The 20,735-nt window shown below is 36.9% G+C and overlaps 1 protein-coding gene across 1 annotated transcript in view; it reads left to right on the top strand.

The window, feature by feature from the left end:
* Positions 1 to 413: 413 nt before the first annotated feature.
* Positions 414 to 20,735, top strand: part of LOC150100821 (betaine-homocysteine S-methyltransferase-like) — a 113,492-nt gene continuing 93,170 nt past the window's right edge. The window contains exon 1 of the mRNA XM_090401805.1: positions 414 to 474. Coding sequence (XP_090257931.1) covers positions 470 to 474 — 5 coding nt within the window. The 5' untranslated portion in view covers positions 414 to 469. The remainder of the gene's footprint in view (positions 475 to 20,735) is intronic.

The raw sequence follows: 20,735 nt of genomic DNA, 5'->3' as shown, positions 1-20,735 counted from the left end.
TCCTAATGTATTGTTCATTAGCTTGGTTTTTCCCCTCTACTGGAAAAGCTTTGAGTGGGTTGTTAGGTTCTTGGGCTCACTTTTTTCTTTTTCAGAATAATTATGACTACATAATAATAATCTATATGCTTTAAGAAGAAGGCTTTTTAAGGCTTTCCCATATTATGTCACATCATCGATTTGATGCCTATTTTGGTTTGTTTTTTTATCATCATCATTAAAGGATCAACATGTATTCAAGACTTTTTTGATCTTTCCATTTATATTGAATTTCCCAACATTAATTAAAGAAATATTAAACATTAATTATAGTAATATTAAACCAAATATAGGTATTCTAGCTCACATGAACATGCTTAATGTTTGTTTATTATTCTTATAACTCTTAAATTTGATTACTTATCAGAATGATCCACTGTGGAGCGCACGTCTTCTTTCTACAGATACCGAATCCATCAAAAAAGTACATATGAGGTATGTAGTTTCATTGTTATTCTCTATTCCATGTAAATGTATGATAGTGCATTTCATAGGATTGTATATATGTATATTATTATTATCAGACCTCCAGGTAGTGACTCATCAGGGGAGGCCACACATCACCAACAGCTGTCATACCTTCTTTTAAGCTCATTCACACTAGAGGCACTCATCACTTCAAGAGGCAGACTGTTCCACTCACACACTGCTCTGTGAAAGAAAAATCAAGCCCTTATCCGTTTCTCAACCGCATTCAAACGTTACATCCACAGATATCCCCTTGTCCTCTCCCCACCTTCCCTAATGAAAAATTTCATAAACTAATATCTTATATAATCTCTCAGAAGTTTAGAGACTTCTTTCATATCACCCCACTTTCTTCCATGTACCATTGCCTGAAATTTACATATTCTCAATCTATCACTTGTAATCTACATTCCATAATCCGAATATCATCTTTGTAACTCGTCTTTGTAGCTTTTCCACAACTTCTTTATCCCCTATGAACCCAGGAGGCCAAATCTGTGCATAACAATCCAGGTGCAGTCATATCATGCCTTGTAAAGAGACAAAATTACTTCCATATCTTTACATATCAATGTTTGTTTTAACATTACAATTATCCTCTGAGTCATATTTGGAATTTTTGTTATGTGACTTTTGAATTTCAACTTCCTATCCACCATAAATTCAAGATCTTTATTCTTGTCTTGTCAGTGTCTTGTAGAATTATCCCACCAATATAATATGCCATTGGATATCTCATTATGGAAAACTGCATAACTTTACACTTACTAACATTGAATTGATAGTCATTATTATTTGTCCATATTTCCAGCCTATTCGAATCACCCTCTAAATACATCAGTAGCATCCCTGATTGTTCTACCTATCTTTGCATCATTAGCAAACAGTTGAACATCTTGTTAGGCCCTTCCCAATATTATTAATATATAGATTAAACAGATGGTCTAAGGGATGATCTGTGAGGAACATTACTGTTCACCTTAAATCTGGCTTATTCACACCCTCCATATAGTACTTTCTGATACCTGTCCCATCAACTAATCATTTATCCAAGTTAGTAGTTTATATCTCATATTTTCCAGTTTATGCATCAGCCTTTCATATAGCATCCTATCAAATGTCTTATCATTTATTATTATTATTATTATTATTATTATTATTATTATTATACGGGCACCTCCATGGAGTCCAAAGACTCATCACAGGAGACATAATCTATCCACACAATCTATCATACCTCTCCTTGAACCCATTAACAGACAGCGCACTCACAACTGACTCTGGCAACCCATTCCACTTATTCACAGCTCTCCAAGTAAAAAATTCTAGCCAAGTGCTGAAACATTTTCCCTGCATCTATCCTATAAAACCCTTTAAGGAACTTAAATGTTTCTATCATATCCTTTTCTTTTTCTTCTATAAACCAACTTCTGCAATCCACACACCTCCAATCTATCCTCATAGGGAACATTCCGCAGGCCACTCACCATCTTGGTCACTAGCTTCTGAATCCTCTCCACAGCTTCCTCATTCCCAAGAAACCCAGGGGACCAGACTTGAGCACACTAGTCCAGATGTGGGCATATCAAGGCCTTATAAAGAGGAATAACAACTTCTTTATCTATATTTGTTGATGTGTTCTTCAATATCCAAGTAATCTTATGGGCTACCCTTTAAACTTTAACTCTCTGTCTACCACCACTCCTAAATCTCTAGCTTCATATGTTTCTGTGCCATCAATGTGATGCATGGCTTATAATCTATTTATCCCAAAATGAATACCTTTACATTTCTCGACATTAAACTGATACCAATTAACTTTTTCCCATACTGACAGCCTATTTAAATTGTTCTGCAAGCTCCTCATATTGCCTTGATTAACTATTATGCTATCTAATTTTGCATCATCAGCAAACAACTGAATATTCCCTTTCAAGTTATTTCTATATCATTTATGTACAAATTAAACAACAATGATCACATTGTTGTTTAATTTGTACACAACAAAGGTACACAACAATGTGGCACACCACTAGGTTGTGTACCTGTTTTCACCTTGATTCTCACCCCTCCATATATACCACTTTTTGACATCAGCAGACACCCTCTTATCCACTTAACCAGTGTCACATCCATCTCCATTTGTTCTAATTTGTGTAACAGTGTTCCATGTGGTATTCTGTCAAATGCCTTTGCAAAATCATTGTGTAGCCATTTCCTTTATCCAACTCAGCTGTTATTCTATTATAAAAAGTTAGTAAATTACTAAGGCATGAGCAATCCTTCACATAGACATTTTGACCCTCATATAGTATCATATTTTATCTACCCATTCTAGAATTCTCTTTTTTACCAATTTTTCTAGTACTTTTACCACCAAGCCTGAGATACTAATTGGTCTGTAATTTTCTACTGCAGTCTTAGAACTTCCTTTATGCAAAGGAATTATTTTGCCTTCCTTCCTTCCACTCCCTTGGAACTCTTCCAGAGCTGAGACTTAAATTAAAAGAGCCTAGTCAAAGGCATTTCCATTTCCCTTGCACATTCTCACAAAACCGCTAGCTGATATCCCTTCTAATCCCACAGCCAGATATTTCATTGAGATTCTGCAATATCCTAAGAACCTCCAATTCATCCACCTCTGTTCCCATATTAGTGTCTGCCACATAGGTCAAAGCAGTATCCTCACTAGTATGATATACCCTTGCAAAGTGGTCACTGAGTAACTTAACTATTTTATCCACTTCTGTCTCCTTGTGACCATCATCATCATAACTATAGAAGTTAATCTTCCATAGTCATTCTTCCTCTTACTTGTCACATAACGAAAGAACTCTTAGGGATTTCCTTTGGCCTGCTCAACTAGATTCTTCTCATAATCTTGTTTGCCTTCCTTGCCATGTTGGTCATTTTTCTTGCCTGAGCCTTGTACTGTTCATGATTTTGCTGGTCACTTTTCTCTTTATATACCCTCCACAGCATTTTTCTTCTTCTGTAGCTCATGCTTAATGATATTACCCATCCAACTCCTACCCAATTAATCCTCCTTATCCTAGTGTTTAATATAGTGTTTAATACTGCTTCCTCTAGATGACCCTTAACCATATCCCATGCACTACTACTATCCTTACCCTGCAGTGTTTTATGCCATGGTATAGATTTAAGCTTCTTCTTGAGCATGTCTTTATCACCTGCCTTATAGTTCCACAATTACTCCTTCTTTGTAGAAAATTCCTTATGTTTTTCAATCTCCTAAGTCACAACCACATGGTCACATTCACCAACTGGGGGTAATGTTGTCACCTTCTTAATGGATAGCTCCTGATCCATTGATCAGGTTCAATACTCTCCCACATCTAGTCCCCTCCATCACATGCTGCCTTAAGTAATTTTCCTTGAAACAGCAGGTGTATAAATTCAGTTTCCTTCCTGCCATGTGATCTTTCTTCCTTCCAGTCTGTATCTCCATAGTTGAAGTCTTTCATAATAATCACTCAAACTGTACTCATTGTACTAATTTGGCAGTGCATGTCTTCCAGATCATCTGTGGAACTCTCTGGCCTATAGCATCAACCAACTGTATATTATGTCTTACGGGCCTTAATCTCACACCAGATTGCTTCAAACGAACAGCCACCCTCCTACCTGTCTCCTATTCTTTTTGGCTACAATTCATCTGCTATCATCAGCAGTACTCCCCCCCCCATCCTATCTTCTCTTTCTTCCCTGAAAATACTAAACCCTTCACATTCAATCCTTGTAACTACATCATCTGCTGTCAGCCAAGTGTCACTAATGCCTGTAGCTTTTGGTGAGATTTCACTAACCAATGTCAAAAACTCTTCCCTCTTGTTCCTTTACTTTCTGAATTGACTACCCTATTCAAGATTTTTTCTTGAGATACTAGATTCTTCACTTGATCATTCTCACACTCACTCGCTTCATGGTGCCTTCACACAGACTCACTTGCTTCCACCGTAATTGCTTAAGTTTCCCTGAATTTGGACTTCAGCATGCTCGGTGAACAAAGCACTCTCCTGACACTTAACACCATTTAGATGTAGTCCATTAGCATTGTACAAATCCTTCTTTCCATCAAACAGAGACCACAGATCTGCAAATTCTACATCATTCCTTTTGCATAATCTACGTATAGACTTATTGGCTATCAATTTTCCCTCCTTCTCAGTTCACCTCTATCATAGCTTGGTAGGAGACTTACAGTCTTCACCTTCTCGCTCTTCAGTTTTGTCTCTTTTAACAACTCCTTTACATCCTCACTCATAGAATACTTTTCACCTCTCAAATTATTTGTACCAACTAAGACAATCATTACCTTTGACTTACCTTTTTGCATCCGGATGGCGTGGCTAATATCATGAATTTTTGCACCCTGGAAACATTATTTTTCACACTTTTGTTAAGTACTCCTCTGATCATTGAGTCTCCATACATAATTTTCTCCTTAACTTGTTTTTCTTGTTTGTTCAGTTCATTGTTATTATTCCTTTGGATCACATGCTTCTTTCTTTTTTTCAGCCCTACTTAACACTTGCTGCTTCTGCAATTTTTCAATTTCATGCTCCTTTGAAGGATAACATTTAAGTGCGCAATTTCATTGTCTTCTATTTCCACTGTTGCACGTTCGACATTAAATAATATCATTTTCCATCTTACCATCGGTATTTGTTGTGTTCTTGTCACCTAAACAGACACTCACTTTTAAAACATTTAATAGATACTCTCTCTATGTCAAGGTCATCTTCTAGAGCATATAACTATACACAGAAAACAAGCTACACTACAATCAAACTGGTTTGTTAAAGATACTGACCAACCGCTGCAACAATTGTTTGCCTGACCTCTGGTGAAAAAAAAAAAAAATTATACATCGATGCTAGAGTCCTATTATTAGTGTTATCTATTGGTTGTAGAAATACATTGGGCGTAACAACAAGTATCTATCTATATACATATATTAACATCATGGTTATACTTGTACATTCCAGCCAGTTGGTATGGAATGGTTTCTAATACTAGCTGAAGATTGGCTAGAGTCCTGACTTATGCTGGATCTTATATATTAGGTAGGCTGAATGTGTGCCATCCAGATCCTTGAAATTTTCATGCCATCTTTGTTGTTGATGTTTGGGTGGTTTTTCAGGATTTTGCAAGCTTCCTTAAATTTCCTTTCATACCAGGTTTTTGTGTGGTGTAAAGAGTAGGTGCTTTTCCAGTTGATTTGGTGTAAGGTATTGAGCGCGTGGTCTGAGAGGCCTGCTTCACCATAATGGTTATATTTAATGTGTCTAATGTGTTCTTTCTTGCGTATAGGGATTGTCCGTCCTGTTTCACCAATGTACAGTAAGTTACAGGTGCAGCGGATGCAATAGACTCCAGGATGTGCTAATGGGAGGAGAGGATCCTTAGAGGAGTTGAATATGGTTTTAAGTTTAGTGGGTGGTTTAAAGGTGGCATTGAGGTTATAATGTTGTAGGATTCTGTTGATTTTTTCTGATAACCCTATAATGTATGGGATGGCTATGGTTTTACTGTAATCTATCTAGATTCGTTTTTGTTGTTGTTTTATGGAGTATTTTATTAATAGTATTTTTGTTATAGCCATTATTGATGAATATGTCGCTGATGATTTTTAGTTCTTGTTTCAGGACTTGCTGGTTAGAGCAAAATGTGTTTAGCATTTGTTGCCCGCATGGGCAACAAATGCTAAACACATTCCTTAGCCACCTGAACAAACAACACGAACGCATACAATTCACCATCGAAATCAAAAATGAAAATTCGCTCCCATTCCTAGACACACTAGTCACACATCTTCCTTCAGGCAGTCTATCCTTCACGGTCTACCGAAAACCAACACACACTGGCCAATACATACATGCTAATTCATACCACCACCCATCACAAAAATATGGAGTCATTAACACCCTTAAAAACAGAGCTACAATTTGCTCTAACCAGCAAGCCCTGAAACAAGAACTAAAAATCATCAGCGACACATTCATCAATAATGGCTATAACAAAAATACTATTAATAAAATACTCCATAAAACAGCAACAAAAACGAATCTAGATTACAGTAAAACCATAGCCATCCCATACATTATAGGGTTATCAGAAAAAATCAACAGAATCCTACAACATTATAACCTCAATGCCACCTTTAAACCACCCACTAAACTTAAAACCATATTCAACTCCTCTAAGGATCCTCTCCTCCCATTAGCACATCCTGGAGTCTATTGCATCTGCTGCACCTGTAACTTACTGTACATTGGTGAAACAGGACGGACAATCCCTATACGCAAGAAAGAACACATTAGACACATTAAATATAACCATTATGGTGAAGCAGGCCTCTCAGACCACGCGTGCAACACCTTACACCAAATCAACTGGAAAAGCACCCACTCTTTACACCACACAAAAACCTGGTATGAAAGGAAATTTAAGGAAGCCTGCGAAATCCTCATAAACCACCCAAATATCAACAACAAAGATGGCATGAAAATTCCAAGGATCTGGATGGCACACATTCAGCCTACCAAATATATAAGATCCAGCATAAGTCAGGACTCTAGCCAATCTTCAGCTAGTATTAGAAACCATTCCATACCAACTGGTTGGAATGTACAAGTATAATCATGATGTTAATATATGTATATAGATAGATACTTGTTGTTACGCCCAATGTATTTCTACAACCAATAGATAACACTAATAATAGGACTCTAGCATTGATGTATAATTTTTTTTTTTTTCCACCAGAGGTCAGGCCAACAATTGTTGCAGCGGTTGGTCAGTATCTTTAACAAACCAGTTTGATTGTAGTGTAGCTTGTTTTCTGTGTATAGTTGTATGCTCCAGAAGATGACCTTGACATAAAGGTCAAAACGTCAAATGTAGATTTTAGTTATATTAAACTAAAGTTTTTATTCAAACACGGTAGTTGTCTCCATAATATTCAAAAATGCATTCAGATCACCGAGTAAGCTTAAAAGAAAGGATACTCTCTCTCTCTCTCTCCTGTTCAATTTCCTTCCACATTTTCTTTAATTTTCTCGACGAATACATTTCACACACACTGCACTGAATATATTCTTGTAGATAAACTTATACATTGGTGATACATAACTATCAGTTTTTAGGGAAAGACAACGTATACTTTTATATTAATTCATCATCATCATCATCAAATTCCTGGCATGTACCTTCAAGGGGTGTACAGGATATGATAGTACTACATGAAAAATTTACGTCATTACTAACTTCCTATCTACAATTTTCCTCCAAATCAGTCTGTTACTTGCCAAGACTCTAACATTATCAGATCTTATGTTTCTATCGTCTAAGGCACTTTATACCATATCAATCCACCTATATCTTGGTCTTCCTCTGGGTCGTTTACCTGCCAACCTAGCAAAGAACACTTGTTTTGCTAATCTTTCCTCGCCCATTCTGTTTAAGTGACCATACCACCTGAGATTAGCTCTGCTAACGCATTCCTGGATGCTGACAATGTCAAGTTCTTTCCTAATATATTCGTTTTTAATATGATATTGCCATTGATGCCACCTGTTCATGCCTGTAATCTTTCTCAGGACTCATATCTGCGGTCTCTAGTCTTTGGTCAAGTGTTTTACTTCTGATCCAGCTCTCAGATCCATAAGTTAAAACTGGTTTGAGCACTGTCTTGTATACAGCTAATTTCGTGTTGCGACTAATTTCTCTCTTATTCCATATGAATTTATTCAATTGACTTCCTACCATACCAGCTTTGTTGATTTTGTTGTCTATTTCCATATTTAATTTACCATCTTCACTAAAAATTGTGCCTAAGTAGCTGAAATATTTTACTTGTTCCATTAGGTTCTCCATTCAAAACACAGTTGACATTTTCAATGATTCTATCTATTTTCATTGTCTTTGTCTTTTTATTGGTGACCTTCATACCATATCTATTACAACAGTTATTCAATTTAGTCAGAGAATCTTGCAAACTTGTAGTGGATTTATTGATAAGTATAACATCGTTCGCATAAAGCAAAGAACTGACATTAACATCTCCAATTTTGATATCATGTTTAATACCACTTTCCTTCATAATGTGATCCATATAGATAATGAATAACAGAGGGGATAATGTACATCCTTGTCTCACACCAGATTTAACATTAAACCATCTTCCTGTACTTCCTTCAATTCTAACTGCTGACTTACAACTCAAATAAAGACTAAGTATTGCTTGATATAATGCCCCAATGACACCATATAACTGCAGCGTATTGAATAGCTTCTCTCTTGGCACCTTGTCATATGCCTTTTCCAGATCGACAAAACTTAAATACAGATCTTTGTTATATTCCCATGGTTTCTCAACTATTTGTCATAAAGTGAAGATCTGATCCTGACAGCCTCTATTTGGCCTGAATCCAGCTTGTTCTTCACCAAGCTTTTCTTCCACAATTCTTCTCAACTGTTTCTCAAGTATACTGGCATAAATCTTGCCTGGAACACTCAGTAGGGAAATACCTCTGTAATTCTCACATTCTGTTTTATTTCCCTTTTTATATATGGGTACTATTAGAGCTCTACTCCAATCATCAGGAATTCGCCCCTCTGTGCAGGCCTTCTGAACACTGCAGTGCAGCCACTGTAAGACTTTTATACCACCATACTTCAGCATTTCTGGTCGAATATCATCTACTCCTGCTGCCTTTCCACATTTCAAGCCTTTGATGGCTGTTTCTACTATGGATATGTATTCCTGACTGTATGCCTGTTGAGTGTTTTTTTCACCACAGTGCTATCACTACTTGTTTCATTAAGCAATTTTTCGAAGTAATTACTCCATACTTCAAGGATATCTTTTTCTCCTGTTTTCATGTCACCTTTATCATCTCTAACTCCTTTTACTGCACTCTTTCCTTCATTTCTAAGCTTCTTCAACAATCTCCAGAATATCTTACCACCTTCTTGATATTTTTATTTTCTATGTTCTTGCCAAAGTCCTCCCACGACTTTTGTTTAGCTACTTTTACACAGTGTTTCGCTTTCTTACATTTGTCTCTGTATTCTCTAAGAGCACAAGCTGACTTATTTGCCAGGAACTTTTGATATGCTTTCTTCTTTTCCTTCACTGCCTCTTTATCTGCCTGTGTCCACCATGGAGTTCTGATTTTTCTATCCTTGCAGACAACTTCACCACATATTTTATATTAATTAAAAACTTTAATTAATACTTCCTGTATTTCGGTAATGTTACATTACCATCTTCAGGAAACATAAAATTAATGATATGTGCACGCAGGCACTAACACTGAACAAATATGGCTGAAGACAACTGAAGTCGGTCCTAGAGTCCTAAAAGGTGCCACCTAGTGGACTAAATTGGGTAGTAGTCTTGGCTGTTGGGCTGATGTTCTAAGAATGCATGCTTCCCATATTTGGGGCAGTATCATGCATCCAAATTTGTTGAGGTTTGGGGAGTTTTTTTAGAGCTGAGGCTGATTCCAGGAATAATCTCTCATATTTATACTTGCTGTGGTGAAGTAAGGTAGCTTTCTTCCAGTGTATTTTGTGGTGGGTGTCCAAAGCATAGTCAGCAAGTCCTGAGTGGCTGTATTGGTGGAAATGGATATCATCCTTATGTTCAGATATCCTGATATTAGCTGTCCTTCCTGTTTGGCTGTAGTAAGACAGTTTGCAACTACAAGGGACCTGGTATACTCCATGTAGGTCTAGGGGAAGTGGCTGGTCCTTGGGGGAGCTTTAGATTATTATTATTATTATTCAGGCCTCCATGAAGTCAAAAATTCATCATGGGAGGTCCTTTCTAAGAAACACAAGTCTATCAAGACACATCGAGGAAACACAAAGTCTGTCATACCACTCCTTAAACACATTGACCGTTCTCGCTCTCACCACTCCATCAGGCAATGCATTCCATGGTTCAACCACCCTCCATGCAAAGAAACCACTCCTCACCCTCTTTCCTCACAGTTTCCTTTCATAACTTCCAGGGATGGCTCTTGTCATGACTCCTTCCTGCTGTTCAACCAAGCAAAAGAACTCCCCAGTGTCAACCTTGTAACCACCTCTCAACAATTTAAAAGTCTCAATCATATACTACTAGCATACTACATTTACCTTAGGACAATTTACTATTGAGCCATTGTTCAGTTCGATTAGTAAGTTATGGTTTCTGCCTGAGAGATCATATATTCTGAGCACTTGTCCTTTAGATGTATTTTGTGTAGTGAAGATGTTGTGGCCTTACAGGAAGACTTCAATAGATTGAGTGATTGGGCATGGAAATGGGGATGTGAGTTCAATGTTGCAAAATGTAAGGTTTTAAAATTTGGAAAACAAAGATGGGATGCAGAATTTATGCTTGGTGAAGATATATTGTTGGAGGTGGAGGAAATAAGAGATCTGGGGGTGATAGTGGATAAGGATCTGAAATTTAGGGGACACATAGCCAAAATTGTGAAGACAACACAAAGCGTTCTGGGAATGATGCGGAGGACACTGATGTGTAGAAGTAGGGAGATTCTTATTCCGTTGTATAAGGCTTTGATTAGGCCACACATGGACTATTGTGCCCAGATTTGGTCACCTGGTTTTCAGAAGGATGAAGAGATAGTGGAAAGGGTCAAAAGGAGACTGACTAAGGTAGTTTCTGACCTCTGGAATGTCGAGTGTGAGGAAAGATTGAGAAGATGTAATTTGCAGAGTCTGGTGGACAGGAGGAAGAGGGGAGATATGATAGAGACCTACAAGTTAGTAAGGGGTTGCTATAGGATCAATGCTGGAGAAGTTTTACAGAGAATAGTGGGAGATCAGGGGAGAACCAGAGGTCATCCCTGGAAACTGTATAAAGATGTAGGGTGTGAGTAGGGGAGTGAGAGGCAGGTTTTTTCCGTGCAGAGTTGTGAATGATTGGAATGCCTTGCCTAAGAATGTAGTGTCTGCAAAGAGTTTGAATGTGTTTAAAACATGGTATGATGAGCTGTGTGTGATAAAAGGACCTCCCAGATGAGTCTTTGACTCCATGAGGTCTTGGGGTAGTAATAATAATAATAATAATATCACCTCTTCTTCTTCTATCCACCAAACTCTGCAGTCCACACTCCCTCAGCTGATAACATTGTACAGTCCTGACACCATCTTTGTTATCCGCCTTTGTAACCTTTCCAGAGTTAATTTATCTCCTTCAAATCCTGGGGACCAGATCTGAGAACAATAGTCTAAGTGTGGTCTGATCAGAGTCTTATACAATGGAATGATAACCATTTTATCTCTGCAGGTCAGTGTCCTTCTCATTATTGCAGCAATCCTCTGTGTTACTTTCACTACCTTTGCAATATGTCCCCTAAATTTCAGGTTTCTATCAATCATCATCCCCCAGATCTCTTGTCTCCCCTACTTCCTCAAGTTTAACTCCTCCCATAGAGTATGCAGCTTCCCATCGATGTGTCCCAAACCTCAAGACCTTACATTTTGCTGCATTAAACCGGAATCCCCCATTCATTTGCCCATCTAGCTTATTCAAATCCTTTTGCAGGAATACCACATCTACACTATTACTAATAACCCTTCCCAGCTTCACATCATCCGCAAACAACTGAATATCCCCTTGCAATCCATGGACAACGTCATTGATATAAAGGTTAATCAATATAGGTCCCAGTACTGTGCCCTGTGGAACCCCCACTTGTAACCTTCTGCCTCTTTGATATTGCTCCACCATACACAACTCTCTGATACCTATCGGACAGCCAATCCTGGATCCAGTTGACCAATCTGACATCCAGACCCATGTGCTGCAACTTGAATATCAGCTTATCGTGTGGCACTCTGTCAGATGCCTTTGCTAAGTCTATGAAAATTGCAGTATATGCCTTTCCCTCATTGCTAAAACAAGAGCGCCCCTTCACAAATCCATGTTGACTCTCACAGATAACATTACTCTCATCTGCCCGATGCTGTATATGGTCCTTCACTACTTTCTCCAAGATCTTACTAACTCCTGATGACACACAAACTGGCCTATAATTAGACACTTCCAGTCTGCTACTGCCCGTATGCAATGGCACTATCTTACCTTCCTTCCATTCCATGGGCACCTTTCCCGCAGCCAGACTTTCATTGAAAAGCCAGGTCAAAGGCACTGTCAGTACCTTAGCACATTCTCTCAAAACTCTCGCTTCTATCCTGTTCATTCTTCAAACTCTGGGGACACTTTCAGATAATGTCTCATTTACGCACCTTTTCAAAGCTTACTGATACCATGGGACTAAAGATGGTATTCTCCTGAGTTTTTCAAGCTTTGTTAGTTTAGTATGTGATCTGTCTTAATTGGAACATCCATGTAATTGGCTATTTCCTGACTCAGTATGACATGATCACTGTCACCAGCTGGTGGCAGAACAGTGACAGCCTTAACTGAGACGCCTTCTGATTCTATGATCAGTTCTAATACTCTTTATCCCACCATATATTATTATTATTATTATTATTATTATTATTATTATTATTATTATTATTATTGCAAGCTGAGACATTACATGTCAACCGAGATCAACAGAAAAAAAAAAATCTATTTGTTATATTAAAGTTACAGCGCTTAAATAAATTAAAAGCAAAAATTGTAAAATATATATGACTTATTGTTATACTATAAATGCTGTTAAAAAAATGTAATCTTATTCAACCGCAACTATAAATTACCATTTTCAATAACTATTATTAATACATTATACAAAAAAAAAAAAGAAAGTTTGTATGAAATCCGTTGTTAAAAAAGAAAAACAACAGAACAACACGTTTTATAAATGCATAATATATAATCATAATTTTAATAATAAAAACCATTGAATTTTTTAAAAAATTACTATTATTATTATTATATGTATGTCATTTTTATAATTTTTAAATTTTGTAATTTCTATAATTTTATAATGTAATTATTATATGCATGCAAGACATAATAAAGTGCTAAAAATTTAAAAAAATTACAAAAAAATTATTATACAGCATATCTCCATGGAATCAAAAGATTCACTGTGAGAGACTCTTACTAAGAAACAGTAGAATCATAGCCTTATAAAGAGGGATAATAACCTATCTATCTTTACTTATTAGTGTTTTCCAAGTGTCCAAGTAATCCTTTGAGCAGTTTACCATCTTTTTCAGTATGTCCTATGAACTTCAACTCTTTGTCTACCATTATTCACAACTCCAAGCACCATTGATTTCTTGCAATCAGTACCATTACTGTATGACAAACGATATCAAACAGGAACTGCAGTTGAAAAAGAGATTATGGAAGATATACAAGGAGAGGGGTGGAGGGTAGATACATGAAGAATATAAGATGCAAGCCAGGAGAGTGACCAGAATGGTGAGGAAGGCAAAACTGGAATATGAGAGGAGATTGGCACTAATATCCAAAGAAAATCCTAGGGAATTTTTTAGCTATGTGGCTAGTAGGCAGAGAAACGATTGTGGAAGAATGACATTGCGGGATAAAAATGGGAATAGAGTGACTGATGCAGAGAACACAGTGGAGTTGTTCAATGAGCACTTTATTGGAGTATTTCATCCTGGAGGAGATTTTAATACTAGAGGAATAGGGCAGGATCAGGGTTTAGAGGTGCAAGAGGAGAGTGTGTTCCAAATACTGAGTAATCTGGATACCAATAAAGAGCTGTTGGACTGGATGGTATTTCACCACGGGTTTTGAGAGAATGTGCTAAAGAATTGACAGCTCCATTGACCTGGCTTTTCAATAAAAGTCTGGCTGAAGGAAAGGTACCCAGGGAATAGAAGGAAGGTAAGATAGTGCCACTGCATAAGGGCAGTAGCAGACTGGAAGTGTCTAATTATAGGCCTGTTTGTGTGTCATCAGTAGTTGTTAAGGTCTTGGAGAAATTAGTGAAGGACTATATACAGCGTTGGGTAGATGAGGGTAATGTCTGTGAGAATCAACATGGATTTATTAAGGGGCACTCTTGCTTTAGTAATATGATTGTCTTTTATAATAAAGTGACAAGAGCAGTTGATGAGGGAAAGGCATATACTGCCATTTTTTTGGATTTTGCAAAGGCGTTTGACAGGGTGTCACATAATAAACTGATATTTAAGTTGCAGCACATGGGTTTAAATATTGGGTTAGTCAAATGGATTCAGGATTGGCTGACTGATAGTTTATCAGAGAGTTGTGTATGATGGGGCAATGTCAAGGAAGCAGAAGGTTACAAGTGGGGGTGCCACAGGGCTCAGTACTGGGACCTGTATTGTTCAATCTTTATATCAATGATATTGTCAATGGATTGCAAGGGGACATTCAGTTGTTTGCAGATGATGTGAAGTTGGTAAGGGTTATCAGTAATAGTGCAGATGTGGCAGCCCTGCAAGATGATTTGAATAAACTAGACAGATAGGCAAATAAATGGGATTGTCCTTTCAATGTAGCAAAATGTGAAGTCTTGAGGTTTGGGATCCATCGATGGGAGGATGCGTACTCGATTGGAGGAGCTGTACTGGAGGAGGTAGGGGAGACAAGAGATCTGGGGGTGATGATTGATAGAAATCTGAAATTCAGGGAGCATATTGCCAAGGTGGTGAGGATGACTCAGAGGATTGCTGCAATACTAAGAAGGACGCTGACCTGCAGAGATGAAAGAGTTATCATTCTGTTGTATAAGGCCCTGATCAGACCACACTTAGACTATAGTTCTCAGATTTGGTCCCCAGGATTTGAAGGGGATAAATTGACTGTGGAAAGGGTATAGAGGCAGATAACAAAGATAGTTTCAGGATTATACAATATAGGTTATGAGGATCGGCTGAGGGAATGTAGACTGCAGAGTTTGGTAGATAGAAGAAGGAGAGGTGATATGATCGAGACTTTTAAACTGTTGTGAGACAGTTACAGGGTAGACATTGGAGAGTTCTTTCACTTGGTGGAATGGTGGGAAGGAGCGATGACAAGGGGCCATCCCTGGAAGTTACGAAAGGAGGCTGTGCGCAAGAGGGTGAGGAGTGGTTTCTTTGCATGGAGGGTGGTTAAACCTTAGAATGCATTGCCTGAGAGAGTGGTTGGAGTGGGGACAGTTAATGGGTTCAAGGAGTGGTATGACAGACTTTGTATTTCCTAAAAACGGCCTCCCACGATGAGTCTTATGACTCCATGGAGGCCTGGATAATAATAATAATAATAATTAATTTGACAATACACAGTATGCAATATTTTCATCTTTAAATGTGTAACCTTATATTTTTGCAATATTGAATAGATAACCATTGTTCTTTGCCTACACTGCCAACTTATTTACATCATCCTGCAGGATATCTACATTACCTTTATTAGTTATTGCCCTCCTCAGTTTTGCACTGAATATCTCCCCTTAAATCATTCCCAATATCATTTGTATACTAATTAAAAAGTAGTGGCTCTAGAATAGAACTCTGAGACCCTCCACTAGCCACCCTCATTTACCCTGAATCTATTCTGCGATATACTACTTCCTGATGTCTGTCAGCTACTCCATTCCATGCCATCAGCTTCATATCCATTCCCATTTGCTCCAACTTATCTAGTAGTTTTCCATGCAGTATTTTCTCAAATGCCTTTGCAAAGTTCAGCAGTATTATGGTATAACCATTTCTTTTATCCAGTTTTGCTGTCAATTTATTATAAAATGTGAATAAATTATTAAAATAGGATAGCCTTTTTTTTAAAAAGCCATGCCACCTACCATATACTGTCTTATTCCTATCTACCTATTGCTGAATTTTACCTTTAACCAACTTTTCCACTATTTGAATCACCACTCCTGAGATATTAATTGATCTATATTTGCTACATCACTTGCTATATGAAGGTGTCTTGGAGCCACCTTCATGTAACAAAATTATCTTACTCTCTTTCCTCTTCCTTGGAACTTTGACAAAGCTGAGACTTAGATTAAACAACATTGTCGGAGGCACTCCCAGTTCTTTTGCACATTCATATCACATAGGCTAGCATATCATCCAGTCCCACTCCTGTACTTATCAAAAGCTATTCTGTTTCTTTAAGTTTAAATTTTTCTAAAATTAATTTAAGGTAGCATTATGGCTTATCAATCCATAATGCTACCAGTTCATCAATCTCAATTTTCACATCAGTAACTGTAATGTCTCCACCTGGATGATAAACCCTTGCAAAGTAATCACTTAATCCATAATAATTTTTTCTCATAATCAAATTTAACCTCCCTTACCATATTGATCACCCTTTTTGCCTTTATCTACCTTTTATATTCCCTCCACAATGCTTTTTTTTTTTTTTTTTAGTTTAAGTTCTTCAGCTGCCATTAGTAATACCCCCACCTCATATCCTATTTCCTCTATTCTCCCTGTAACTATTTCATTTTGTGTTATCCAGGTCTTACTGATGCTGGTAATTATTAGCCAAGTTGAGTTGACCAATGCCCAAAACTTCTCTCCTTTATTTCTGACAATTCTGGCATTCAATCACATGCATTTCAATGTCTACTTGGGGCCCCAGTTACCCTTGCATAATGTCATTACAAATTCATTCAGATTCAAACCTATTTGAAGCTGAACTGCAAATGAATAGTGATCAGTAGCTGCTCTTGTTTTTACATAGAGGAAAGTGGATGAATGATGGAAACCAGTTCAACACAGCACCTATGAAAATTCCTCTAGAAAAGCCATACTAAAGACATATTGAAAAGATATAATGCAGGAAGTGAACATCTATGAGAAAGTGGTTGTACTGAGCTTGTGAGAGGGATCATCATTTAACCAGATTGTCCTCTTCTGGATAGCATCAGGAATTTTTAGACATTTCTGTTGCACCACTACAAATGCAACGACAATAGTCTAATGCTAGATTGATTTGGAATTTGTATCATGTTAGCAGCTGTACTCCTGCTAACTGATAAGTGATGTCTGGACATCAAGTTTCTGAAGGTAGGATGCCAGAGATGTGATGTGTTTATATCAGGAAAGAAAAAAGTATAAGTCAGTCAAGAAGAAATATCTTGTGTGGTGATCTAGCTGCTGTTAAAGGTAAAGGAGTTACAGTGAGATTGCACTTATAAGCTCTATTGGGAAAAGACATAATGCCGAAAGAGAAGATCTGTGAGAAAGTGATTGATGTGATCTCACTTCAACTCCTTTGCCTTTGACATGATCTGAATAGCCATTCATTGCAACAAAGGACTACAGAGGGAATTGGGCACTCAGTTGCAAAAGATAGAAGGTAAATTGTAAGACGTCAATTTGCTAAGCAAATTCCTAATTCAGACTTGATCAAATACCCTGTCTCCTTTGTGGAGAACTCCACATTGAAGTTCTCCACAAAGGAGAACTCCAATGTGGAATTCTCCTTTCCTGCCTTGTGTATAAAGGTGCTGGGTAGGAGATCCTTTATAGATATTGAATGTGACAAAATCCATATTGGTGCATGCTAATTAATTACCAAGCCTTTCTATGGTGAAAGAGTTAACTGTTGATGACCTTTTCCATTATTTTTGAAAGAACTAAAGTGAGTTCTGTGGTAATTTGATGGCTGACTTTTAGCTGTTATATTTTCAGTGGACTTTATTATAGGCTTATTTTTCTACTGTAAAGTAAATGAGTGGGAAAGACTGTAGAAAACAATATAGAATGGGTATTAATACTGCAGTACATTTTGAGCACAATTGGAAGGAAACCATCAGAAGAAGACTAATTGGTATCCGAGTATACTTGGATAAACCAGTATATTCATGAACCAGTGTAAGTATGAATGAGCAGATCTTGGTATAGTTGGGAATGATTTGCATTAGTCTTGAAGAAGAGCAGTGGTCCTTGGAAGTAAGTTTTTTTCTGTTTTTATTCATTTAACCTCCCTACTGGCCGATGTGGATGAAATAGTGAGACCAAATTGTACTTCTTATCCATGTTATTCAATAGGTGTTATAGAATCATATCCAGATTTAGCTGGCCATCATGGCTGGTTGGGGGATTAATGATGTTATGATGGAATCATTTGGATGTGAGAGAAACAATTGATCCTTTCCAAGTCAGTTATTGATGGATTTTTCTGCAACATAGACTGAGTGTAGAGCTACATTTTTGTCTTTAGTCACATGGTTTGATGAATTTATTGCCTGGATAGTTTTGCTACACTTGTTGGAGAATCCAAGGCCTGGACAGTGGACAGGGATTTTCAGTGGAATGACCTTTGTTCTAGCAACAAATATTGTAGTTATTTTGTCAGAGCAAATGTTTGGATCAGGAGAATAAAAACAGTAATCATATCATAGGAAGGAAGGAAGAGTAGAAATTATTAATCACATTTCATTTAGTGCTATTTTGCTGCCAAAGGATATGAAGCTTGGAGTGAGTTGGGAGTAGTTTACCATTTAAAAAAAAAAAAAAACTAAACTTGGACGAACTTAATTTGAGTTACCAGGAGAAGAGCTGATCTCTACAGTATATTTAGAAGAGGAGCTGTTCATACAAAATCAAGGATTATATACTAGATTTTAGGCATACATGTTATAGCATTATTATAATAAATTTTATGGATTTAAACATGAATTCAGTAAATGAGACTTTATTAAGCCAATATTTCTCTGTTATAATATTGGCATCTTCAGAGAAACTGTTAAAGATTTGTCAGATCAAGTATATCATTTAGCATATATAATTTGCTTATATAATTTAGCATAATTATATACTTGATTTGAGCATTCCATACAGTTTCTGCAGTCATTGTGATAGTTCTGAAGATGCCAAGTGTTATAGTAGAAAAATATTTTTTAATAAATTTACATTTTATGGAATTCATGTTCTGTACAATTTGGAACTTAGCTGACCAAATTATGTTCTGTATTGGTTAAATCACACAGATATGAGTGCAGAACATTTTTTTTTTTGTGTGGATTTTTTACCTGAAGTTTTTTTTTCTTTCTCACAATGATGGTGTAATTGTTTGATGCTTTTCATGGTTGGTGATTGACAATAAGTTAACTAAAGAGTAGGGACATGCAGTATGAAGTGAAATACTCGTGAACATGTCTATCACCCTGTCTTCTGTCTGGGAGATATGTTCATACTCTTGGCCTTTATAGTACTCTGTTGCATACAAGTATACTAGGACTTCTTTACACCCAATCTAGTTGAGTAAGGATCAACAAGATTGTTTATTAGCTGGTTGAGAAGACCCCACTAATGAGTTACTATCTGGCTTTGTCTATATTTGGCATAATCTAGAAGAATGCATTCCACATCACATGTAAGAAGACTTGGGGAAGGAAGGGAGAACAGAAACCAGAGGTCCTGTTTTGAAGGCCAAACATGTTAATAGCTACCACTACAGTACCTAGGAAGAAAGTTAGTTGTGTTTCACAAGATGAAAAAAGTCATCTACTACCTATACTCTCATCTTGTCCCAGTCTCATCTGTAGTAGTATCACGTCATACTCTGGCATTTTATTTGTCTTCCCATTAAATAGCAATGTGCATCTTACAAAAAATAATGTGCATAGTACATAACAGAAATCATCAACATCATCATTGATTTTCCTCTAAATTAGTCTATCACTTGTCAGCATTTAAATATTTTCATATCTTATATTTCTGTCTTCTAGGGAACTTCTGACTGCATCAATCCACCTAGATCTTAGTATTCCTGTAGGTCTTTTTTTTCTTGACATTTTCACATCACTTGTTTAGCTAACCTTTCCACTCCCATTCTGTTTTAGTGAACCATAACATCTTTGATTAGCTCTACTCAGTCATTCTCAAATGCTAACATCAATTTCCTTTCATTATTATTTTAATATGATTCTGCTGTTGATGCCATCTGTTCACTTCTAATTTTTCTCAGAACTCTCAAATCTGTAGTCTTCAGTCATTGATCAACTGTATTATTTCTAACTCAACCCTTGATCCATAAGTTAAAATTGATTTGAATGCTATCTTGCATACTATTAGTTTAGAGGTTTGGCTAATTTCTCTCCATATAAATTTATGGTAGGCAACCATACAGTCTTTGTTTATTCTATTGTCTGTTTCTATACAAGGGTGGTCTGAAAAGTTCTCGGCCTAACAATGAAAAAAACGAATTTATAATTTCAAAATTATTTTTATTTTTCAACATAATCTCCCTTAAGACTAATAATACATTTATTCCAGCGATG

Source organism: Typopeltis vanoorti, chromosome 12, assembly GCF_054136105.1.
Source record: "Typopeltis vanoorti isolate ZY-2024b chromosome 12, IOZ_Tvanoo_1.0, whole genome shotgun sequence".
Lineage (NCBI taxonomy): Eukaryota > Metazoa > Arthropoda > Arachnida > Uropygi > Thelyphonidae > Typopeltis > Typopeltis vanoorti.
Note: the sequence above shows the minus strand (reverse complement) of the source record. Positions and strands in the feature narration are given on the sequence as shown.